General features: G+C 41.6%; 1 protein-coding gene across 1 annotated transcript in view; it reads right to left on the bottom strand.

Moving 5' to 3' along the window:
• CD101 (CD101 molecule) overlaps positions 1–24,996 on the bottom strand; it is a gene marked incomplete at its 5' end in the record, with an annotated part of 34,073 nt that extends 9,077 nt beyond the window's left edge. Inside the window, 7 exons of the mRNA XM_079942469.1 lie at positions 2,520–2,930; positions 6,321–6,725; positions 7,429–7,809; positions 11,186–11,572; positions 15,594–16,010; positions 17,328–17,708; positions 24,954–24,996. Coding sequence (XP_079798595.1) covers positions 2,520–2,930; positions 6,321–6,725; positions 7,429–7,809; positions 11,186–11,572; positions 15,594–16,010; positions 17,328–17,708; positions 24,954–24,996 — 2,425 coding nt within the window. The remainder of the gene's footprint in view (positions 1–2,519; positions 2,931–6,320; positions 6,726–7,428; positions 7,810–11,185; positions 11,573–15,593; positions 16,011–17,327; positions 17,709–24,953) is intronic.
• Positions 24,997–26,140: the final 1,144 nt, after the last annotated feature.

The raw sequence follows: 26,140 nt of genomic DNA, 5'->3' as shown, positions 1-26,140 counted from the left end.
AGAAAGGCCATTCGAAACTTCCAGCCCACCCCTCAAGTCCCATGTTCCACCACTACCCCTTTTTGTTTTTGCAAATTACCCTCCTCCCATACACTGGATCTCACCTCAGGTATTAGACGCAGGGAAAGAGGAGGTTACCCAAGAGACTGAGCATTTTCATACATGTGTTAGAATATTACTCAAGGAGACTATTTACATTATTGGATTAGACTAAGTTTTAAACAGATTTTGACATTTACTTTTTTAAAATGTTCCCCTTTTAACTCACAGGTGAGGACTTGGAACGCTAGAGTAATCACACACAAAATAAATTATAGTATGCACTAAATTTTCAACTCTACTACAAACATATTTATTGATCTATCTTTAAAAGAACATCTTTGTCTGATCCTACATTCTTTTTTAGCTACCATCTTTACTCTCTCTTTCCCTTTATGGAGAAGCATGTGAAATATTAGTTTACATGGTACTGCCTCTGCTTCCTCACCTCAAGTTACTCCCTACTTCATTGCCATCAGCTTTCCAATCTCATCTCTAGGCTCTGGCCGAGGTCCCCAGAAAAGGCCCGATTTCCCAGCTCAAGAGACCTTCCAGCCTCTTTTGTCCTCTCTGCAGTTTCTGTCACTGAAATCCATTTTCTTCTGATATCCTCTCCTCTTTTGATTTCAGAGAAAGCATCCCTCATACAATTCTTACGAATTCTTCTCAGTATCTTTCCCTGGGGCCTCTTCCTTAACTTACTTCCTACACCAGGGTACACAGCTAGCTACTCCCAGCCAGCCACACACAGCCCACAAATATGTTTTATTTGATATCTTCAGTATTTTAAAAGAATTTGAATTCATTATGGACATTCCAAAGTGAGTGACGTCACCAAAAAAAGATTTTAGGCATTTCTTGATAGACTAAAAGATTGAACAGCACTGGTCCCACGTTTCTGAATGGGAAGCGCTGGCTTGAGCTAAGAAATGGTGCGCACTTCTTAAAGGGGTGGGCACACACTGTCAAGATTCAGCTTGGACAACTGGGAGAAAGGGATGCCAGCCACCCAGATGGAGAATGGAGTGGCCATAAGCCTTGTGGGATGGCCAAGATGATAAACACCATCATGATGATTTGGGACATAAGGATGATTTGGGATATGCTGAATGTGAGGCTCTCTGGGTCAACCAAGTAGAAATGTGCAACAAGCAGATGGGTAGAAAGGCCTGGAGCTCAGGAGATGGGGGCTAAGCATAAAATCTTAGAGCTGTTTCACTGAAGGTGGTAGCTGGTACCGCCAAGGTGGGATTTAAGAGGTTTTGAAAGGCACAGAGAGAAGAAAAATGGTCTCAGGTATCCCTGATGAACACCTGCATTGAGCAGGGAGAGGAAGGGCATGGAGAAGGGCGGCCAGAGCGGCAGGAAGAGACCCTCGCGCTCAGCTGCTACTTTGCCCCTGCTGCTCCCAGGCGACTGCGAGCTCCTTAAGGCTCTGCCTTCTTTATCTTTGGATTCCTAATTGCCTAACACATAGCAATGTTCATTATAATCTTATTTTTTGATGTTACACTGAAAATAGAATTTTCAGTGCCAAACTAGATTAACTTATTTGCATCGTGCTTTTGGATCTTGGCCAGCTCCCAAACCTTAGCTGTGAGGTTCATTTAATTTTAATCAACGTTGGAGGTGACCTAACTAAGGCTGACAGATCTAATCAACCCTGCCCACATTTAGACCACGGCACTCTTAGACTAATGCAAATGAATGGAACTTCTATTTCTTTTTTTTTTTTTGGTGGTACACGGGCCTCTCACTGTTGTGGCCTCTCCCTGTTGTGGCCTCTCCCGTTGCGGAGCACAGGCTCCGGACGCGCAGGCTCAGCGGCCATGGCTCACGGGCCCAGCCGCTCCGCGGCACGTGGGATCCTCCCAGACCGGGGCACGAACCCGCGTCCCCTGCATTGGCAGGCGGACTCTCAACCACTGCGCCACCAGGGAAGCCCTCTATTTCATTTTTAAAGATCTCCTGAGGAGGAGGAGATGCCCTCAGTAAGCCATTCCAGCAGTTGACTACTTCTATTTGCCTTATGTTTAGGCAGCCAAACGTTGAACAGCAGTCTCTCCATACATCCCTATAGAGTTGGACAGTTTCTGTTCACAGTGGGAGAAATATGCTTTGTATTACTCTCTTTCTGCCAAATTACAGTAGAGCCCCACTGGAGTGACACAGCTTGTTTTACAGAGAGCTGGAGATACGATACCCTGGGTCGCTGCACAGACCAGCCTGTCAGGCTGAGAAGCAAACCAATCAAAGGGATCTTGCTCCCATCTAAGCTTCTCCAAATCTCAGCTTGACTCAAAGGGACCCCCGCCTGCTCTGGTGGGCTATCCAGTCCTGCAGTCACTGTGCAGGTGGGCACTATTCCTATGACTGTAGGTCATATTTTTACCTTCATCTAATCACTCCATAGAACAGCTGCCCAAGAGAAGACGGCAATTCTACAGAAAGATGAGTGAGAATATACTTGCAAGGTTTACCTGTGGGCCTGAGTTTCAATTCTGTTAGACCTGATGTCTTTTCTCCAAGCTTGTGCCAAGTGCCATTTGTAGACCAGAGCCATTCCTCCACAGCGCAGCGATATTTGCCCTGATCGCTGTCTTCCACGTTCAGAATGTGTAGCTGAAACAAGTCTTGGGAAACTTTCTCGGCGTGGAATTTTTGTTTTCTCCATGCGGTCTGAAATTCATCCCCGTATTTTACTACATGGGTTCGGTCCATTTCCAGGATCCTCAGCCAGGTTGCATTAGTGGACGTGGCAGAGAAGTACCAAGTAACAGCCAACCGAAGGTTTCCAGTGGATTGGTACAGGATGTTACACTCTATGTCTGTGTTGGAGTTGATGGAGATCTCTTGGACTTGACTACTTGAATTCACTTTCAGCTTGCTCTCTAAATTCAAAGAATGGTACCATTACTTTTGTTACTTTGCTAGAAAATAGAACTTTAAAGTAGAAGGTACATTGGAGGTCAACTAGGGCCATACCTCCTACACCCATCAAATGTGTGAATTCCCTCTTCAGCAGCCCCACTAACTGCTCATTCAGCCTTTGAACAACTCACTAACTGACAAAGCACCCATTCCACCTTTGGACATGCTGCCACCAGAGGACTCTTTCTGATATCAAGTTGAATTTGACTTCTCCATAACTTCCATCCACTGGTCCTAATTCTACCCCTGCCCCGGAGGCGTGGGATAGGGAGTGTGGGGCAGGGAGGAAGTGTTATGCAGAAAAGCCAATCTCTTCCACATGAAAATGCTTCAGTATTAGATAACCAACAAGGACCTACTGTATAGCACAGGGAACTCTGCTCAACATTCTGTAATAACCTAAATGGGAAAAGAATAGACACGTACATGTATATGTATAACTGAATCACTTTGCTGTACACCTGAAACTGACACAACATTGTTTATCAACTATACTCCAGTATAAAAGAAAAGAAAAGAAAATGCTTCAGTATTTTGGCACCGACATCTTCTCTTCTATAGCATTTCATAAATCAAATTGAGAGAAAGTGGCCCTATTAATGCTTTGTCCGTGTGTTCACTATCCAGATACTCCTAGATCCACAGTTTGCCTAAGTCTAATTGTATCTGCCGGCAAACATGGGTAAACAAGAGGAAGTTGTACGTGGGCTATTACAACTGTGCGTTTCTTTGCAGCCACTCGACTGTGGGAACATTGTACGGATATGGAGTCAACTATCCTTTAACCCAGAGCTTTCCTGCTTTGTCAGAAAGATGAACGGTAAAGCCTGGCTTCCAAACCTTATGCTTATCTTCTTGCTGACGTCACCAGTTCTACTTTTGTGGCTGCTTATTGATGCTCCCAGTAGGTCCCTTTACTATTCCTTCAACAAACATTTATTAAGCATGTACTATATTATGTGCCAGACTATTCCAGGCTCTGTGGATCCCTCCCCTCAGTCTCTGCTTAGAGGAAGAGACTAGTACAGGACAGAGGCTTAGAGATTATAGGATTGTGTCACCCAGGGGGGACAGAGGTATCCAGAAGTGGCTGTCAGAGCACACAGCAGGACTGTCTAACCCAAATATGGGAGTGAGGGGAGGCTTCCTGGAGGAGATATCTCTAAGCTACGTCTTAAGGGTTAATAGGAATTAATCTGATGGAGAAGGGGTTAAGGAATTCCATGCAAAAGAAGCAACTTGAACAAAGACTAAAAATGAGAGAGAGCATAGAGTATGTGAGGAACTTCCAGTAGTTCAGTGTGGCTGGAGCTCAAATTCAAGATGGAAAGTGGAAAGAGATGATGCAGGAAAGACATAAATGTATCCGATGGTAAAGGACCTTGCCATGTAATGGGAGTTTGGACATGAGGTAGACGTGGAGGAGTAGTGGATGACTCAGGTTTCTTGCTTGGATCACCGATGGATGGTGGGAACATGGAGAACTACGTCAGAGGAGTAGCTTTGGAGGGATAATAATGGTGTATTTATGTTTTGACATACTGAGTGTAGACATGTCTTAGAGGCAATTGCATTGATGAGTCTGGAGATCAGAAGAGAAGTATTTCAAGATAATGAATTTGGGATTTGTCAGTATATAGCCTGAATCCCTGGGTAGGAATAAGCCCACTTTGGGACAGTGTACAGAATGAGAAGAGAGGAAGTTGAGGATGAAACCCAAAGGGATGAGTCAGTGAAGGAGGAGGATTCTGCAAAAGAGAATGAGAAGGAGCAGTCGGCGTGTTAGGAAGGAAACCAAGAAAATCTTGTGTCATAAGGTCAAGAAAAGAGAAGTTTTAAGAAGAAAGGATTAAATCAACAATTTGAAATACATCAGAAAGGACAAGTAAATTAAGGCATGAGTTAATCAACAAGGAGATCATTGCTATTACCAAAAATATAGCTCAGTAGCTGAGATAATGACTGCTACCACGTTTGAACATCTGCTTGGTGTGTCAGGCACTGTACTAGGAATGTGCCACCATCTTTAAATTGCACATCAGCAATTTACATATGGGGGTCACTGGGCTTGGACAGATTAAGGTGCCTTGTCTAAAGTGATGCTTCTATCCAGTGCTTGTCAGGTCTAAATGACGTCAAAGCCTCTTGAACACTTTACCCTAAGAGAATGGAAGTCATGAAAGATACCAGCACAGCAGAATTTGCCAAGTTGTGTCTTACTTTTAATCTCTATCCTCTATTACCAACTGACAAGGTAAATTATTTTGACTGTAATCATAAATTCTCTAACTCTTGTATATTAACATATCAAAATGAATGGATAAATGTATTTAATGGGATTTACATTATCCATACCACCAGGGGACACATTCTAAACATTTAATGACTGATCAGGCATGGGTACTGACCAATCCGAAAGAATTCCTCACCACTGGATCTGGTCCTAGATGTCCCCTGCTGTGCCACGTGGTTCCCTTTAGTTGCTGAGTAGTGGGGACTTATGGGAAATGGGGAAGGGGCAACAGTTAGAATTCGTCAGTGTGGAAGTATTTCAATGTTTTAAAAACCAGTATGGCGGGACTTCTCTGGTGGCGCAGTGGTTAAGAATCCACCTGCCAATGCAGGGGACATAGGTTGGAGCCCTAGTCTGGGAAGATCCCACATGCCGCAGAGCAACTAAGCCCGTGTGCCACAACTACTGAGCCCGCATGCCACAACTACTGAAGCCCGCGCGCCTAGAGCCTGTGCTCCGCAACAAGAGAAGCCACCGCAATGAGAAGCCTGCGCACCGCAATGAAGAGTAGCCCTAGCTCAACTCAACTATTGAAAGCCCGCCTTCAGGCACAAAGACTCAACACAGCCAAAGAAAAACAAAAACAAAAACCAGTATGGCCATTTTGTGCATATTGACTTAATGTTAACCTGGATATCCCTCTGTGTGTGTGTGTGTGTGTGTGTGTGTGTGTGTGTGTTTCTGGTTCCTTTTTTAAATTGAAGTATAGTTGATTTACAATGTTTCAGGTATACAGCAAAGTGATTCAGTTATACACATATATATTTTTATTCAGGTTCTTTTCCATTATAGGTTATTATAAGATATTGAATATAGTTCCCTCTGCTATACAGTAGGTCCTTATTGTTTATCTATTTTATATATATACTGGTGAATATCTGTTAATACCAAACTCCTAATTTATCCCTCCCCCTCCCTTCCTGTATATCACTTACATATGGTGCTTACTTATAATACAAACTTGGGGAAAAGGTATTCTATGCTTTAATTCTATAACTTACCCTAAACGGGAGGAATGTTTAAAAATAAAGCAGGATTAATTTCAAGTAGTGTTTACCTGGTAAAGTGACAGTGATCCTCAATGGGTGAGAGATGGCAGAAGCCCTCAAGGGGCCGTTTACATGTAGGGAACTTCTGTCATAAACTTCTACATTACACTGATAAACTCCTGCTTCTTCCTCGGTGGCATCATGGATTAGGAGTTGAGAACGAAATAAAGACTGTGAAACCTTTGTCTTCTTTTGGAACTGGGGTAGGAAGTTCCCCCATTCAATAGTGCCATTATGGGTGATTCGAAGAAGCAGATCAAAGGCTCGAGATCTAGCTGCCTGGAACTGCCATGTCACGGTGAGTAGAACCTTGAGGTCAGAGTAGCGAACATCCACTATGCAGGACAGGTCAAAGGTGTTGGTTAATTTCACTTGTGGTTGACGGCTCATCAGACTAACATGTAAACTTGACTCTGTGGGCAGAAACGTGAAACACAATTTCTAATACATTCAGCAAATCGAGGTACAAGTTGTCCTAGTCATTGCCTCCTCACATTGAACTATGTGTTCATACGCTGGGAGTATCAAATACGTGGGGGTAGAAACTGATTCACAGCACAGTCTGTCCTGAAGTCTGACTTCAATTTTCTAAAGTTGACCCTCTTCTAAAGAGTGTTCTCAGCAGAGACAACAAACAGGCAGTGTTTCTCCAGTCTGCTGCTTAGACAGCTGCCGCTGAGTGGGTGGGGTGCTCCCCGGCCCCACTGGCTGGCCTCCTTCCCTCATCCCCACTCCTTGGTGCACCATCACTCTTTTGCACGTGCTCCAAGAGACTCTGCAATCCCAGGGCTGCAGCTGTCAGAAGCCTGAAATGCATGAGGCTCCGCTCCACTTGGCATATCTCTTTTCTAAGTCTATTCCAATTCATACGATTTTGTTTTTAGCCTTGAATAACAATTTACAAGTTGCACTCTAACGATGATCTCTATAAAGATGAGTAAACTTCAGAGATCAGCTGACAGACATGGTAGCCAGAGACTCTGCTCTGTGTCCTGGGGTACACGTACCATAACTAGGGGATTCAGGGTGACACACAATCGAATTCCACAGCATTCCACTGCAGAAGGAAGATACTGAAGATGCGTAAGTTCAGAAAAGGATTTCCCTGACACTTACTCAGAGGTTTTACAGTGACTGACATCTGAGCCCAGCTCTGATCTCTGGTCTTGCTCCGGGGCATCTCAGACACCCTGCACTCATACGTGCCGCTGTCTGTGATGGTGGTGGAGGTGATCTCCAGCTGGAAGGTGTCCCAGTCCGTCTTCTCCAGCCTTGTGTTGCTGTGCTTATCGAGTTGCCCGTAGAAGGCACCCAGCTGCATGGTGCCGTCCTGCCCCATTCCAGCCACAAACTCCGGCTCTGTCTCGTCTTGTGGGATGTGCCACCAGGTCACGGACAGGAGACTTTTAGCTCCACCTACCTTGCAGAGAAGGGTTAACGCCTCTCCTTCCCACACTGCTTGCTTCCTGTTCTTGGTAGACATGACCACATATCTTGCTGTGGATTACAGATTTTAAAAGAAAAAATTATTTCAAGTAAATGAAATTTTTTCTAAAAAACGGTGAAATCTCATTAATTAGGACTTGACAACTTTGTGACAAATCCGATCAGGTTGTTCACTCCTGCACCACCCCCAGAAAAAAAGATTTCATCAACACTTAAATAGTAGAAACAGCAGAAAGAATACCAGGAGAACTTATTTACACTTAAACCATTTATAATTTGCCCTAATTTTTAGTGATTTGTTCCTTAGGAACATCTAGTTGGGAAAACATCTGGTAATATTTTGTTAAATTAATTACAGTTGGTGTATGAGGCTGAAAGTAATGAAGCCGTGTTTAGTTTTTTAGAATTCAGACTTTCACAGTTCAAAATGACCTTTCTCTTCTTACTTACCTTCCCCTAATTGGTATATATTCTGAACAGTGAAGGAGTATTGTTAATTATATTTCTGTTCAAAATACTGCCATTAGAAAACAATTACTTGGGGGAAAATGTATGTATATATAAATATATATATATATACAATAAATATATATATACATTTCCCCCCAAGTATTTTTTTAAATATATATATTTACCCATACATATACATTTCTCTTTTTCAAATCATATATTCATTCATATATATTGTTGAAGCGAGATCCTTCCTATATCTGAACTATAGTGTAAAACAATAAATGTAAATCTGGCTTCCAGATGGGAAATTAAAGATGTGTAGAAACGCAGACATTCCTTCAACAGATACTTCCTGTGCAAGGCCTTGTCCTGGGTGCTTTGTGGGCAATGTAAAGATCCCTCAAGCTCATGCATCCTAGGCAGCCCAGCCTCATGCTTCAGGTCAAGGTCACTGGAGTCAGAATTATCCTGGGCAACATAGTGGACCTCTCTACGCCTCAATTTCCTTTCCTGTAAATATGGGGGTAATAATAACACCTCCCTTATGCATTGTGAGAGGACTAAACGAATGGTACATGCAAAGGGCTTACCCCGGCTGGCAAGGAGAAGTACCCAGCAAAGGTGAGCTATTAGCGTTAGTGCGTCATGATAGGCACTTTGTGAAAGCAGAGGAGTTCAAAGCCAGAAAAGGAAAACAAAATAGATTTTTTTTCAAATTTATTTTTTCTGGCCTTGTGGGATCTTAGTTCCCCGACCAGGGATCAAACCCAGGCCCTCGGCAGTGAGAGCATGGAGTCCTAACCACTGGACCACCAGAGAATTCCCAGGAAAACGAAATAAAACTGGCATTAGAAATTTAAATAGGATCTAAATGAATTTGCAAATTGATCTTCTCTGCTGAGGAAGGAGTTCAGTCTTTAAGCACTTTATGTATAAATGTATATGTTACAAAGGCAGAATGAAGGCTAATGTCCACAAATAGGTTAATATATCTATATCTATTTATCTATCTATTACATATATATAACTTGCTTCCAAATTTTGGGTATTAGAGGCTTAATTATACTTAATTTTTTTTTCAAGTTAAAAATAGACTCATGGGCTTCCCTGGTGGCGCAGTGGTTGAGAGTCTGTCTGCCGATGCAGGGGACACAGGTTCGTGCCCCGGTCTGGGAAGATCCCATATGCCATGGAGCAGCTGGGCCCATGAGCCATGGCCACTGAGCTTGCGCTCTGCAACGGGAGAGGCCACAACAGTGAGAGGCCCACGTACCGCAAAAATAAAAACAAAATAAAAAAAAAAGACTCATAACTAAAGTTTAGAAATTAGAGGGGAAATTATTACTCATAATCTCACTACTCAAATATAACCATTATGATTAGCTTCAACCAGCTTCAGTTTTGTTTTGTTTTGTCTTTTTAACTGTGGTTTCCTTAGTTTACTGTGGTCGTTACTGCCTCTCGGTAAGAAGTAACACACTCACCACGCATGCGTAAGGTATACATGCATAGCAGTAGGGAGTACCCTCTTCTGTTTAAAACATTCACGGAGTGATAAAACTCTGCTCATACTTGAAGTAATGGTTTGAGTTTCAAAACCAAATGCTCAACAGGATCTTTAATAAATCTGTTAATAACCTTTTTTTATTCTACGTAAAAAGAAACAGGCTGGACTCCAGCCTGCACAAAGGATTATTTTTAGCTTGGGAAGACCAACTACTTGATAGGCTCGTGATCTGTGTGCCATGAAGCACACCTTTAGGTCTCTTTAGCACAAATTCCTATGTCCTGAGTTTATGAAAGATTTACAGATCTGCTCCAGCAGAGACAGATACACGAAGTTGAGATTTAGCTCTGTGTAAATATGTAAACACGCCTACATAGTTTTTTTCTGAATCCTAGCAAGTCAGAACAAATGTTTAGTGTCAAAATTACCACCAACACACTTCCTGGCTCGCCACTCTAGGCCAAAGCTGTGCGTCTTCACTCCCAGCAAAGGGGGTGATGGAGAAGAGGATGGAAGGGGAATGTTTCTATCTTTGGAGAGGCCTCCAGTGAGCAAGTACAACAAGGATATCTTCATTTTTAGTTTGTTTTTGATTTTGGTTTTTGCAAAACCAAAAATTTGGGGCAATTCATTTTTCTAGACTTTGAATTTAATACCCAGCCCAGAGGATCCTAATATTACTTGCGGATTTATCAGTTTTCTCTCCACACAAAAAGCACTGATAATTCAAACACGTTTAAGGTCACCCAGCCTTCAGAAACTAAACAAGACCTGAGTGGCCTTCCAGGTACTCAGACCCATTGGGATAGGCATCTCACGACATCATAACAACATACAGGCAATAGAGTCTGCCCACTATCATTTACTTCTTCTTTTCTTACTCTGAGTCATGCTTTGGTGCAGAATTAAGACTTAGTATCAGTTTAAGATAATAGAGAATTGATGAAAGATGTCGCAGGAGTAGGAGGGGTAACGTGGGTGTTTATTTCCCAGGAAGGGGGCAAGTGTAAGCTCTTGCCTCTTAATCTACTCAAAACACACACACATACGCGCGCGCGCGCAACAAGGAGACAGAGGGCTTCATTAATACAGGTGTTCTCTGCTGAAAGAATACCCAATGGACAAAAATTAGAAATAACAGCAAATAGAATCAAAGAATCTAAGATGGCAAGAAGGTACTTAAGGACAGTCAGATTAGATGTCATTATCTTACAGTTGAAGAAGCTGAGATTTAGAGGTGAAGTACATAGTGTGTTCATGATCATGGCCCATTTAATGGCTCAGGAATAGGACTCAGGTCTTCAGCTGGTTTGGGTGCTTTCCTTTGCAGTACTCCACTCCACCTCAAAGTGATCTGATTGACACCTGACTTCAGAAGACCTCCCCTGTGTCCATGAAGGCATCCTGTACTCACAAAGGAGGGCATCTAAAAGCAGCCCAATCGTGTCTGGCCCCGACTTCACATACCTGCTGGCTTCCTCAGGTGCACGTAGCTGTCTGGTGACTGTTTTTTCTGGAGCACCTGCCAGGAGCCCATCTGAGCTCTTGTCACCTCCGCCACGGCACATCTGTAGGCACCTTCATCCCTTGGCCCCACAGAGAAGATCTTGAGAGAGAAAGACTTGGGGCTTAACTTTGAAACCTGGAGCTGTCCTTGACTTGCTCTTTCTTGATAGTTTTCCTTCAGACCCAGAACTCCACCAGCATCAATGTGGGCCATTTCAATATCATTGAAGAACCAAGTGCCATGAAGCTGTGGGTCCCGGCCACCGCCCATGACCAGGCAAACCAGTTCTAAGGGTTTTCCTTCAGGAACCGTGCTCTCAGCCGTGATGTTGACTTGAAAATCTCTCACTAGGAAACAAAAGCAAGGCAGATATATAGAGAGGCCACTGCATCTGTCCTTTCAATACCAGAGAGAGATGGTACCTCCTGTTAGGATAGTACAGGGATTGAATTTCATGTGGGAGATCAGTTCTGAGGAGAAGGTAAGCCAAAGAAATGCCTAGAATTAAAAAATGCCCTTGACTACTCTTTAAATCACCTAGAAAGAACAACATACATGATTTTCTGAATGCAATCCTATTAAGCAAGATGTATGCATAATGTGTAAAGTACACAGTAATGTATCTTTTTAAATAAAATATTTTATACTATGTTGAATCGATGTAAATTGTGATTTCTTGCTCTCATTTTTGGCTGAGCATATCCAGTGGAATTTTCCGAAGTTAAAAGCATATGTGATATATGGCAAGTCCACAGCTAACATCACACTTAACAGTGAAAAGCTGAAAGCTTTTCCTCTAAGATCAAGAATAAGACAAGGATGACCACTCTCACCACTTCTATTCAACACAGTATTGGAAGTCCTAGCCAGAGCAGTTAGACAGAAAAAGAAATTAAAGGCATCCAAATTGGAAAAAAAGGAAGTAAAACTGTCACTGTTGGCAGATGACATGATCTTACATATAGAAACCAAAAAAAACTCCACCAAAAGATGTTAAAACTAATAAAGAATTTCAGTAAAATTGCAGGATACAAAATCAACATACAAAAAAAAAATCAGTTGCATCTCTATACCCTAACAATGAACTATCCAAAAAAGAAATTAAGAAAACAATCCCATTTACAATAGCATCAAAAGGAAGAAGATACTTAGGGATAAATTTAACCAAGGAGGTGAAAGACATGTACAATGAAAACTATAGAATACTGATGAAACTAACTGAAGATGAAACAAATAAATGGAAAGATATCCCATGTTCATGGGTCGGAAGAATTAATATTGTTAAAATGTCCATACCACCCGAAGCAATCTACAGATTCATTGCAATCCCTATCAAAATTCTAATGGCATTTTAAAATAGACAAAAAGAATTCTAAAATTCATATGGAACCACAAAAGACCCTGAAGAGCCAAAGAATTTTGAGCAAGAGCTGTAGGTATCACATGCCTGATTTCAAAATACATTACAAAGCTACAGTAATCAAAACAGTATGGTGCTGGTATAAAGCCATATAGACCAATGAAACAGAAAAGAGAACCCAAAAACAAATCCATGAATCTATGTCAATTAATCTCCAATAAGGGTGCCAAGAATACACAACAGGGAAAAGATAGTCTCTTCAAATAAATGGTGTTGAATAAACTGGATATCCACATGCAGAAGAATGAAGTTGGACCCCTATCTCGTGCCATATTAAAAAAATAAACTCAAAATGGATCAAAGATTTAAACATAAGACCTGAAACTGAAAAACTACTAGAAGAAAACAGAAGGGGGAATTCCCTGGCAGTCCAGTGGTTAAGACTCTGCACTTCCACTGCAGGGGGCACACGTTCAGTCTCTGGTCAGGGAACTAAGATCCCACATGCCACATGGCACAGCCAAAAAAAAAGAAAAAGAAAAAGAAAAGAAAATAGAAGGAAAACATTCTTGACATTATTTTGGGCAATGATTTTCTGGATATGACCCCACAAGCACAGGCAACAAAAGTAAAAATAGATTGTGGGATCGCATCAAACTAAAAAGATCCTGCACACAAAAGAAACAATCAACAGAGTGAAGAGACAATCTACAAAATGGGAGAAAATATTTGCACACCATGTATTTGAAAAAGGGTTACTAGCCAAAATCGATAAGAAACTCATACAAATTAATAGCAAACCAAAAAAAAAAAAAACCCCAAATAACTTAATATAAAGATGAGCAAAGGATCTGAAGGGACATTTCTCAAAGGAAGACATACAAGTGACCAAAAATATGGAAAAAGATGCTCATCACTAATCATCAGGGAAATGCAAATTGAAGCCACAAGATATCACCTCACATCTGTTAGGATGGCAATTATCAAAAAGACAAAACATATCAAGTGTTGGTGAGGATGGACAAGAAAAAGGAAACCTTGTACACTGTTAGTGTACAAGGAATGTCAATTGGTATGGCCATGATAGAAAACAGTATGGAGGTTCCTCAAAAACTAAAAGTAGAACTACCATATAACCCAGCAATCCCACTTCCACGTACATATCCAAAGGAAATGAAATCAGTATCTCAAAGAGATATCTGCACCCCTATGTTCATTATTCATAATAGCCAAGATATGAAAACAACCTAAGTGTCCATCAAGGGATAAATGTATGAAGAAAATGTGGTATATATACACAATGGAATATTATTCAGCCATGAAAAAAAGGAAAATCTTGCCATTTTCAAAAACAGGGATCAACCTGGAGGACATTTTGCTATGTGAAATAAGCCAGACACAGAAAGACAAATATTGTGGAAACTAAAAATTGACAAAATGAATACATAGAAGTGGAGAGTAGAATGGTGGTTACCAGGGGTTGGGGGAGTGGCAACAATGGGGAGATATTGGTCAAAGGGTACAAAGTTTCAGTTATGCAGGATGAATAAGTTCTGGAGATCTAATGTACAGCATGGTGACTACAGTTAGTAATACTGTGTGGTATTACTTGAAATTTGCTAAGAAGGATCTTAAGAATTCTCACCACATACACAACACAACCACGTGAGGTGATGGGTATGTTAGTGAACTTCATTGTAGTCATTTCACAGTGCATACAGATATCAAAACATCATATTGCACACCTTAAACGTATACAACTTTTATTGATCTAAATAAATAAAATTTTAAAATAAAGAGTTTTACATTTTTAAAAATTGTTTTCAAAGGGAGGGGAAAGAAGCACATGTGATGTGTCTCCAAAGGACTCCCTGAGTATAATTTGGACACGTACCACCATCAGGACAATTTTTAATAGAATAGAATAACACTCCTAAAAAAAAAGAAAGAAAACTTCAATGATCCACTATTGGATCATTGCTTTTAGCAGGGATATATATGGTTATAGACCTCCTCCTACTGGACCAAAGTCCATGTGGAGAGACCAGGAATCAAAATGGAGGCTTCCTGCTTGCTTTGGCGAAAGTGTCAATGGCTCATGAAGAGTGACACCGTTCCAAGGAAACGGGGTAAGGCGGAAGGAGCAGTGACTAAGACAAGGCTTCACGTTGGAAATAGGCTACTCTGAGGCGCAGGTGTCTGTGGGGAGAGGGCCTTGGAGAGATACATCTGTCTTCCAACGCCAGCTCCAGCAGAGCGAGCTAAGGCAGAGCATTTAGCTGAGGCTCAGGGTCATGTTTCAAAAATGGGGACTTGACTAGTTGCCTCAGAGGGTGGTTGTTAGGACTAAATTCGATAATGTATTATAGATAAAGTGCTTACACAGAGCCTGGCAAGAATGGCAACAAAACTATTTCCATGCATGGCTGTGGAATCTACCTAACATTCAACAGATTTTATCCCATAGAAAACCTCCCGTGGACGGAGCCCCAAATCTGTCCTTACTTATGCTTCCCAGATGACAAAAACAAAATTTACTCAAACTTTCTAATGATTTTTTTTTTTTTTCGCGGTACGCGGGCCTCTCACTGTTGCGGCCTCTCCCGTTGCGGAGCACAGGCTCCGGACGCACAGGCTCAGCGGCCATGGCTCACGGGCCCAGCCGCTCCGCGGCACGTGGGATCTTCCCGGACCGGGGCACGAACCCGTGTCCCCTGCATCAGCAGACGGACTCTCAACCACTGAGCCACCGGGGAAGCCCTCTAATGATATTTTTGATCCAACAAAAGATTAGAAAAAAACAAAAAGAGAAAACTCCCTCGCGCTCCAGTGGTTAGGACTCCGCGCTTTCACTGCCGAGAGCGCGGATTCAATCCCTGGTCGGGGAACTAAGATCCCGTAAGCCACGTGGCACAGCCAAAAAAAAAAAAAAAAAAAAAAAAAAAAAGAAGAAAGACATCCAAATACCCACTACTAGCTGTTAATGAATTTCCCGAGAAGATAATTACCTGCTGGATGGACCCTCAGAGTTGTTTGATCTGTCTGCTTTTTCGTGATGGAAGTCCAGGTTTCATCTGGATCCTGAATCCATTCAGTTGCCTCACAGAACAGCTGACCCTGATCTGAGGGCCGAAGTCTCCCTATGGACAGCCTGAAGGTAGTGACCCCAAGCTTGTCGAGCCGCACGTCACCAGCTGCAAACCTCTCTGTATACAAGGGCCCAGGGAGCAGCATAAAATCTTTGGAGAGGGAAATAATCTTGCTGGCTTGGCTTCTTTCTCCATCTTGCATCAGGTACCAGGTGACAGAGAGGTGAGTATGTTGAGCTGTGGCTTTGGATGACTCACAGGTAAGTTCCAATGGCTCACCTTCCTCCTTACTGAGAGTCTGGGAAGTCATGGCAGCAGAGAGGGTATCTGGAATGACTGGATGCAAAGGAATGATTGTAATTGACTGAGTACCTGTCAGACTAGCCTCCTTAGATGAAGATGGCGCCCTGACCCAACATCTGTACAGTACATACTTTGAGTCGGTTTTCCACCAGCCATATGCTTTCCCTATTGCTAACAGGAACACTGGCATCTATATACATACAGACTAGGGAACTCGGCAAAGCTATTGGTTCACTGTTGTACTGACCCTGATTTTACATTTTTAGCATAGGCTGTAACCAATTTAGCTATTCAGACACAGAGGTTTTAAATGGGAGTTGGAAGACTATATTCTGATCCTATATTTGTCCCTATTTGACTCCATGAATTGGAGGAAGTTACCTCACTTCCTTGGGCCTTCACCTGCTCCTTTATCAAATAAAGTTCTGAAATAATCTGTTACAATTTATCATTCAGAGCCAAAATGCAACCCTTACCAAAGTTTCGAAAACCATCTTACTACCCTACCATTCTTTCCTTCCTCAAAGGAAATCACACAGCCTAAGTTTATGTGAAAGCAACACTTAGATTCAAAAATGAATGTTTATTGAGCATCTACTCAGAGCTAACCACTGTGCTAGAGAGTGAGGTAAATGTTCTCTTCTCATGGAGCTCAAGGTGAGGTCAGAGAGGGTCATGTAAGTAGCCAATTACCACATAAACTGGGTGAGTACTAATAACAGTAGTGTGAACAGAGCATCAAGAAAGAACAAAGATGGGAATACTGCCTGAGACAGAATGGGTTTCACAGAAGAGGTAATACCTAAACTGGGTTCAGAAGTATATGTAGGAGTTTGCTAGGCAAAGGGACAAAAGGGTAATTTCAAATAATATGACCCTTGCCCCATAGGTAACTATGTTAGAGAATGGTAGTTTGAGAGTAATTACTTCCAAGTTAATGACTTACTTCCTATGGTATTATATTAATTATATATAAACATATATTAAATATATTAATACTGGCTCTTCTATCAAGTTAATATTCTGCCTCTGAGAAGAGACATGAGAACTCTCAAAGCTTTGTCTAATGCTGTGCTATTATCGACCTATGAATAGCTGTGGGCAAGGCCTAGGAAGACCACGTACTATCTAACTCTTCATGACAAAGTCGATTGGGAAAATGAATTAAGAGCTTTAGGGAATATGAGATACCTATTTGTGACAAACTCCAAAATATCCAGAGGGGTATGTGGGCTCTTTTGCCAAAACAAACAGCACAATATAAAGTCATGTCACGTTGCAAGGCATCGTGTTGATGGAGAGAATCTGGCTTCTCAGGGGCTGGCTAGAAGAGGAGGGCACACAGCTTACCAATTAGATTCGTCTTTGCACTGTAACTCCCATAGTATTTTCCATCAGTGTTGGGTGTGTGACACTCATACTCGCCGGAATCCTTCATCTGGAGCTTGGCGATGTGCAAAAAGACTGAGTTACCCTGGACCTTCTCCACGTAGATTTCCTTACTTTGCACCCGCCGTGCATACGCTGCATAAGAGAAGGTGGCATCCTTGGTGCTAATGATCTGGATTTCTTGGGTCGGGGCTGTCGGCAGGTAAACAGACCACTGGAAATGCTGCTCAGAAGGTCCCCGGTAGCCAGTTACGTTGCAGCCGATGCTAATGGGGTAACCTTCAGCTCTGAACAGCGGTCCTTTCTGAACTGTTACTTCTCTCTGGGCAGTGCTGAGCTTAGCTTGCAAGTAGGAGAAAGAAAGGGGAATAAAAATAGATTAGTGCTCCAGTTCCCAATGTGCCACATTATGTAGCTCCCTGTATTACAATTCTAGAAAATGAGATCGCAGGTTATTAGCTATAATCAACTCAAATGTTCAATACCTTCTTCAGGATGAGGAGCAGTGGAATGGCTTGATGAGTTAATTTTTCTTTTTTTTTTTTTTTTTTTGCGGTACGCGGGCCTCTCCCGTTGCCGAGCACAGGCTCCGGACGCGCAGGTTCAGCGGCCATGGCTCGCGGGCCCAGCCGCTCCGCGGCACGTGGGATCTTCCCGGACCGCGGCACGAACCCGTGTCCCCTGCATTGGCAGGCGGACTCTCAACCACTGCGCCACCAGGGAAGCCTGAGTTAATTGTTCTTTTATAAGTTTAACTTCCATAGTAATCTCTAGTCTCTTAAAAAAAAAATGTTTAGCTTCATCAATGTAACATGACCACTTTCATAAAACATATCTGCTTATCTAAGTGCACCTGAAGTAAATACGATGTATAATAATTCACCTTTTACATTATTTTAGGGGAAAATTCCTCGATATACTTCCTCAAGCCTCCAATTCCTAGGTACCTGTAATCGAGCTTTTCTCACAGAAATGATTGCTGGAGAGGCAGAGTTTATGGCACTGCTCCTGGTGCCATGCTTTTTCCTGCTGGTTGGTTGGAAATATCTGTAGCTCCCGGCCAGGTGTGATGCAAGACTAGCTAAAATTAGCATCTGAAGAAGCAGCAGCACTTCCTTTCTATACCGTGGAGGGTTTTTCATTTTGTAATTTTTTAAAGAGCCACTACAGCTTTGTTGAAAAGCTTCATACAAGATGACTGTCAAGTCCAACAGGATCTGGGATCAGATTTAGTTTAGTTGTTCTCTTACCCCAAGTTTTCAGTTGGGACCACTATGGAATGTTTCCTGTTGGGACAAATCTTAAGTATTAGGTTTAAAGGAGAAAATCTTATTCAATGGTAACATTTCCTTTGACATACACCTTTTCAAAATCAAGACTTCTTTAGAAATTAAAAGGTATGTATTTATTTATTATGTTAACATTAAAGCCCAGTTTATTTTGTGTAACAGAAAGAACAAAGAACAAATGACAGAGATGCCACAGGGTGAGCTAGATCTTTCACTCGGGGCCTAGGGCCCAGTGGAAAGACATCAGAAGGGTCCAACAGGGAGCAATTGCTGGTATTACAGAATTAACAGAATAGAGTTCATAAGTAGGCATGGAAGAAGTAGAGCATCTGCTGAATTTGTTGAATCCACAAGGACAAAGAGTAAAGGAGACCAGAGTGAAAAAAAAGTGAGAGAGGGGAAAATGACATTACAGAGACCATGAGTATAGGCTGAGTATTTTAGAATGAAGACAATTCTGATAGGAGGGGACCTGCAAAAACATAGGGAGAAAGGGTAAGAGATCACCTGATACAGTCAACTAAAAATTGCATATGGATACAATCAATGCAAAACTGGAAAACAAATATGCAATCAGTCAACCAATCACACAAATTTCCAGTAATCATTTAAAATATACTAATTTATTCATAAATCCCAGTTAATGTGATATATGTATGTTAGGCTCTTTTTGTAATACGCATTTAGGAATAGAAGTTGGACCATAGGAGAAAAAATTTTTAATTTTTTTTCAAAACAGATGACTTTTTATTGAAGTATAGTTGATTTACAATATTGTGTTAGTTTCTGGTGTACAGCAAAGTGATTCAGTTACACACATATATATATTCTTTTTCAGATCCTTTTCTATTATAGGTTATTACAATATATTGAATATAGTTCCCCATGCCATACAGTAGTAAAATTTTAAAATATTATTTACCAAAAAATTGTACTACAAAGGCAATTTAAAACATTGTCAGCAATGCTAGCCAGGCTTAGAGACATACATCTTAGAGAAACGTGAGCACTGCACCAGGCTACACGTGAAAAAGTATCCATAGCAGCAGTGTTCATTACAGCCCCCAAACTAGAGACCATTCATATGTCCATCAACAGTAGAACAGGCAGACTGTGGTACATTCATAAAATGGAATCTTATACAGAAAGGAAAGTGAGTGAATTGCAACTGGTTGCAGAAACGTGGATCACTGTGTTTAATGAAAGATGCTGAACACTTTAGAATCTTTTTGACTATACTCTCCATAAAATTTAAAGAAAGGCAAGAAAACCACACTGTATTGTTTAGTGATGCAAACGTAATGGGTAAAACTATTAAAAAAAAAAGCTAGGAAGTAGGTACCACGAAAGTCAGCAAAGTGATTGTGTGTGTGTGTGTCTGGATGGGACATGTGGCAAGGTGGGTGGGTGCTTCTAGTGTCCTAGCAATGTTCTATTTCTTGACCTGCATAGTGATTACATGGTTTTTACTTTTTATGTATTAGTTAAATTGCACATTTATGTTTTATTAACTTTTCTTATATGTTATATTTCAAGATAAAAATGTTTTAAAAAATATGATTTCTGAGGTACCACTAAGATGTTTATGTCAGGACATGTTTCCACAATGTTATTTTTGGTGTCTAGGCAACACTTAACATTTTTTATGACTTTTCGGAGAGATGGTACCACATGTGAAACATTTTATTTTGAAAACTAGCACTTCATTTTCTACTGCTTCGCCTACTAATTCAATAAATATTTGTTCAATCACTTATAGTGTTTCTGATGCTTCAAGGACTAAGATATGAAGATGAGTTTGGGATAGTCTCTGACTTCTTGATTTTACAGTTTATTCAAGTAGGGTGGTAGTCATCTGTCCTGGAAAGAAATATGATAAAAGCGCTTTGAGGAATTTGAAGGAAGGAGACATTACATTTTGGGGGATGGAAATAGGTAAGGTGTATGGAAGATATAGTATTAAAAATGGACTTTGGAGAAGGTTATGACAAGTTAAGTGGAGAGACAGGGCCTTTTAGGTGAAGGAGATTTCATGAAAAGACTGTATAAGTAGTAATCAAAAGAATTGTTCAGGAAATAGAGAGTAATCAGTTGGATTAAGGGGAGAGTTACATGAAGATTAATAGAAAGAGGTAAGAGTGGGTAGGAATTTTGAGTCCAAAGCATGAAGGGCTTGACTATCATGTTTAAAAGTTTGGACTTGATTGATTAGGCAATGGGGAACCCACTGAAAGTATTTGAAAGGTCTTAGTAAAATTAACCTGAAGTGTGTAGGATGATGGAGTTAGAAGTAGACATCAGGTAATGATAGTAGCCCAGAAGAGGAGTGATAAAGGCAATAGAAATGGAAAGAAAGTGGCTATAATTTAAGAGCCACTGTGGAGATAAGATCTATACAGTTTTTCAGTGTCTTAGATGCTTGGAAGTAGAAGGGGTAGATGGAGGGATGGAAGGCAGGAGGAAATCAAAGATGATACCAGGTTTTGTAAGGGTGACTGGGAGTAATGGCACTGTTTACAGGAATAAGGATCTCAGGAAAAGGTACTGTTGTGTACCTTCGAAGGTGAAGGAGAAGATGGTGCATTTAATTTTGGAAATACTAAATTAGAGTACCATGGAAAAATCAGGAAGGAAATCCAGCAAACATTTGGAAATAATATTTAAATATGTCTATATCTGTAGCTATATCTATCTATCTATACTTTAAAATCTACTCAACCCTTTGAAAATATTTGTAATCCAGTCCTCTTAAGAACTCTGAGATGTTCCCATATTTAGCAATGTCAAAGTTGTAAATGGTACAGCCAGAACTGAACTTGGATTTACACATGTCAAATTCCTGGCTGTGTCCATTGTTTCCTCACTGCTTCCTGTAAATGCTTGTTAACTAGGGAGAGTTCTGGGCTGTAGATGCAGATTATGTCAGTTACATGTAAACACTGGGAAGCGTTCAGGAATGTAAGGAGAGGGCTGAAGAGAGATTATTAGAGGATCTCTCTCTTTAGGGGATAGGATGAGGAACAAAACCTACAGAAGGAAGAATCAGGGAGGGAAGAATCAGCTGGCAGGGCAGCAAGGACGCAGTAGCTTGAAAACCAAAGGAGCAAAACGGTCCAAGCAGAAAGAGCTTGTCAGCACTGGAATGCGGCTGAGAGGGTAAGGACTCTAAAGGCAGACGAAAGTCTTTGTAGTTTGATGATGAGGAGGTCAGTGGAAATCTTTGTAAAAGAGATTTCCAAAGAGCAGAAGCAGAGTATTTCAAGGGTAAGAAGCAACTGCAAGAAGCATAAACTACTTCAAGAAGCGTCATGGAGAAGGGAAAGAGATAGAATAGGGTGGCATTTAGAAAGAGTAGATGGACGTGGGCAGAGCAGTGAGGGAGGATAGACACGGGTACCTCTACATGTCTACGGGCAGAGGAGCTGTAGAGGGGAGACATGGATGAAGCCAGAGAGAGGATGATGAATGGCATAAGGTGCTAGTAGAGGCACGAGGTCAAGAACATGATTGGGAGGGTACTCAGAAAAGCGGAAGAAACAGTGTGAAGGTTTAACAGGTATTGTGGAGATAAAAAGGAATGACTGACAGAGGCCAATTCAAATGGCCATGCATGGGGAATCATACATACACTGAAGCATCTTATTATACATCTGTTTCCTGTGGGATGTTGTACATATCTCTCCTCCTAAAGAGTGAAATACCTCAGAGGACTGACCCGTTGCTTTCTCTTTTAATAGACAGAGGGTTAGGCACCTCTGCACAGCAGGTCAGATTCTTGTTGACTGATGGACACAGAGCTTGGCATTGACATACTGCATTGGAGTCCCATTTTTGTAACACAAAGAATTCCCTAATGGTGTGGACTTTTTCCAAAAACATTAATGGGATTGCCAAATTTTCTATTTCAGTATTATTTGAATGGAAGCTATTTGACCTATATAAAATGTGGCCAACACCTGGCCACTTTTGATACGCAAAAACAGCAACTTCCAATGCTTCCACCTTATACAAAACCTAGCTGGAGAACACCAAACACAACAAGCGACTTCTCTTTCTTTACCCATATAAAATCCCTTTTTGCTTGGAGGCTGAGAATGCTTCCATCCATAATTCAGTGGATTTTTTTTTTTCGTGAATGCAGCCCCAGTAAGACAAACAGTAGCCCCTCCCCAGGACCCTCCCATGTTAATGACTTTTATCTGTAGGGCAGCTATTCAGGGTGAGGGGTGACAGACCAATCAGACAAGGCTAAGTCTAAGAGCTCATTTACCCATGACATTAACCTCATCTGGCCCCATATTCTAATAGGATTCATCAGTCTTTACATATTTATTTAAAAAATTAATTAGGACAAGGTATACATTTGCCAAACAATGCAATTGGTCAGTTGATCATCCATAATTTAATTAATTTCCTTCATTTTTCCCTCTGTATTTGTAATGACAGATAGCAGGCTTCCAAAATTGTTTTCAAGTTACTTCCTGATATATATGTTTTTCACATAAAAACTGTGGCTCTACACAAAATTTGTGCTTAGGAAGAGTTTAAATTTAGAAGAAATAATTATATAACCCAGTTTAGGTAATGGTTTAAACGGGGTATGGAAAGGCTTGAAGCTTCCCCTTTTTGAACCTTGGTTATTACTCTCCTTTTCCCAGGCCTTTCATCTTACTCACTAGGGAAAAAAAAAAAAGACAAAGAGAGAATTTGCAGTGGTCTGACTTATTGCACAATGTAAGCCCAGTTTCCCCATACACAAGCCAAACACATGGTTCACAGACACAAAGCACAGACACTTGAGAATCACACTCAGACACCTGAACAGGACACCAGCCAACAGTCCCCAAAGGGCCCCACCAGTGAACCTGGTCATTAACGTCTGCCAAGCCAGTCTAGTGGGCACTGATTACCCAGCAACTGGTCCCAGTAACCTCCTGCAGGCCACCTCTCACCCCAGCAGGTCCCATATCTGATCTTTACCTTACACTACCCAATGTCTTTTGAGACATGAACCCCATTCAACTCAAGCCAAGGTTTACTAAGCACCCCGTTGAGCTGAATGCTGCACCCTTTTCATGTATTAGCCACAGCCTTGGTCACACTGATTCTAAGCTCTTTTAGTTCCCCTATTGTCCAAGTCCCTTCACTAACGCCATCCAGTCTCTTTAAAGCAGAAGTTTTAAACTTGGGTCCACATGGGGGATGAAAAGATTCATAAACTTGGGTGGGAAAAAAAACCCACATCTTTATTTTCACTAATCTTAATGGAAATTTAGCATTTTCTTCAGTCATGAAGGTAGACAATACATCATAGATATTTTCACATCACACCACATCTATTGCAGATATCTTGAAATATTGTTCATACTCATTACGACTTTGAAGTTTGGTGGTTCATAGACCACCTCCAGATCTTCTTATGTAATACATAAATAATGAAGCAAATAAATGACTACATCAAAATTTACTTGAAAGTATTTCAATAACCCTATTTCAATATGATTGATTTTCCCTATAATCGTATACATTTTAATTCACACATTTAAAAATTATTCGAAGTTGGGGTCTGTGGGCTTCACCAGATGCTAAGAGAACCCAGAGCACTAAAAAGTAGCTGCTACCTGCTCTGTCTGCTCTGAGACTATTTCATTCCTTCCCCAGTTCATCTGTTCACGCATCTCCCCCCAAGCTTCCCCTTTCGCCATCCTGTTCAACCATGTACAAATGCCCCTGGGCCAGCTGAGGTCCTTCCACTTGCCCCTCAGCAGAGCCAAGTGAATCTTCCTGCCCCTTTCTCAGGCTCTTAGTAGTCATTTCCCACTTCATCTCACAGATGAAGTCCAGAACCTTCTTTTAGGTTAGCCTAAAACTCCTAAGTGCTCTCATGACACTTCCTTCCATCCGGCCACATCCCCAAGGCACATTTATCTAGACGAGTTCTAACATCAGGCATCACCTCTCAGTCTGAGGAGTTAAGCCTCTTCCTATCTCCAGGGATGAGTTAGCCCAAGAACTTAAGGTGGAGGCAGGGCCAGCAAAATCAGCAGCTCTGGCCACACACACAAATGTAAAAACCAGTGGGATCAGATTCATGGGACTCAACCTCACATTGCACCTCCTGGAACTCAAGGATGTCTAGGTAGCCAAGAACATCATCAAAAGTCAAAAATGATTGCCAGCACCAGAGATGTGTGGCATGGTTTTTCCTGTAGAGACCAAATTGTCCCATTTTATCATCCAACAGTCTCCATTTGACTAGCTCCTTGACAACAGTAACCTACAGAATGATGACACTTACTCAGAAAGAGAAAAAAAGATGCCACTCGTGGGAAGCGTGCCATTTGGACCAGCAGAGACCTTTCCTGGTGGTGTCACTGAAGTTGCTCAGACGCCGAGTGACAGATGTTGCGCTCTCACTACAAAGATAAAGAGGAAGCGATGGTGCGGTTTCCAGCCCACTGAGAAACAGAGACGGCTTACCAAGAGCAATACAGTTTGCTTTACATGGCTCTTTGCTAATCATTCACATTTACCTGCTTATGAAGTTATCTTCATGGGTAGGTAAACATAGATAAAAATAAGAAAAGATGAGCCTCCTCCTGGTTAAATACATATCATTAGGTAATGATAAGGGAATTTAAGTAAACAGAATAAATAATCAAGCAGCAATTTTCTCTTCTTAGCCCTTACCTCGCCTCCCATCATGGCAGAGGAAAGGACTGAGAAGGACGAGAGAAGTGCCCTTAGAAGACATGAACCTGGGGAGACATGCGGTGATGGTGATGATAACACACTCTAGGTGGGTGTGCCTGGGTCTGCACAGACTGTATTTTTAATAGTTGATCTTAGAACAGTGAATTAATCTTTTCTAACCCTCATCGACAAAAGGGAGATACTAACAGTATGTGCCCCATAAGATTGCTGTGAGAATTGAATGAACTAATTCACTGAAAGCACTTAGAACAACATCTAGTACATAGAAAGTGCTCAATGCATATCAGAGACATTTAAGGGAATCTTCATCTGCCCAGCATGGGCCTGGGCACAAAGGATGGTGGGGGAGTGACTTCGCAGACTAGGATTAAGTTAGCCTGGCCCCGAACCCAGGCCAACTTAATCCTGGTCTGCGAAGACAAGAACATACACGGGACGAGCTTACTGAGGACGTTAGTTCCCCAGGCCGAGCCTCCATTTAGATGGGTCAGTAACAGCCTAGTCTGCTTCAGGCCACAGTTACGGCAGATCCCTGTTCCATCCACCTTTCCAACAATTTTTTTTAATCTTCTGGGTGCTATTGTAAGTGCTGCACATACGAAGCCTTTGTTCTCAGGAAACTTCCGTTTACTCAGATAACCACAAGGTAATTTTGGAAGCACATCAGTGCGGCACCTAAAGGGAGTGGGGGGAAGTGAGTGGGTGGGAGGGAGGGTCAAGATTGGCTGGGCCACATGAGACAACCAGGGAGGAAGGGGGACCGAGGTGCAG

This window comes from Stenella coeruleoalba (assembly GCF_951394435.1).
Source record: "Stenella coeruleoalba genome assembly, chromosome: 1".
NCBI classification, from domain to species: domain Eukaryota; kingdom Metazoa; phylum Chordata; class Mammalia; order Artiodactyla; family Delphinidae; genus Stenella; species Stenella coeruleoalba.
This window is presented reverse-complemented; position numbering and strand designations above follow the sequence as displayed.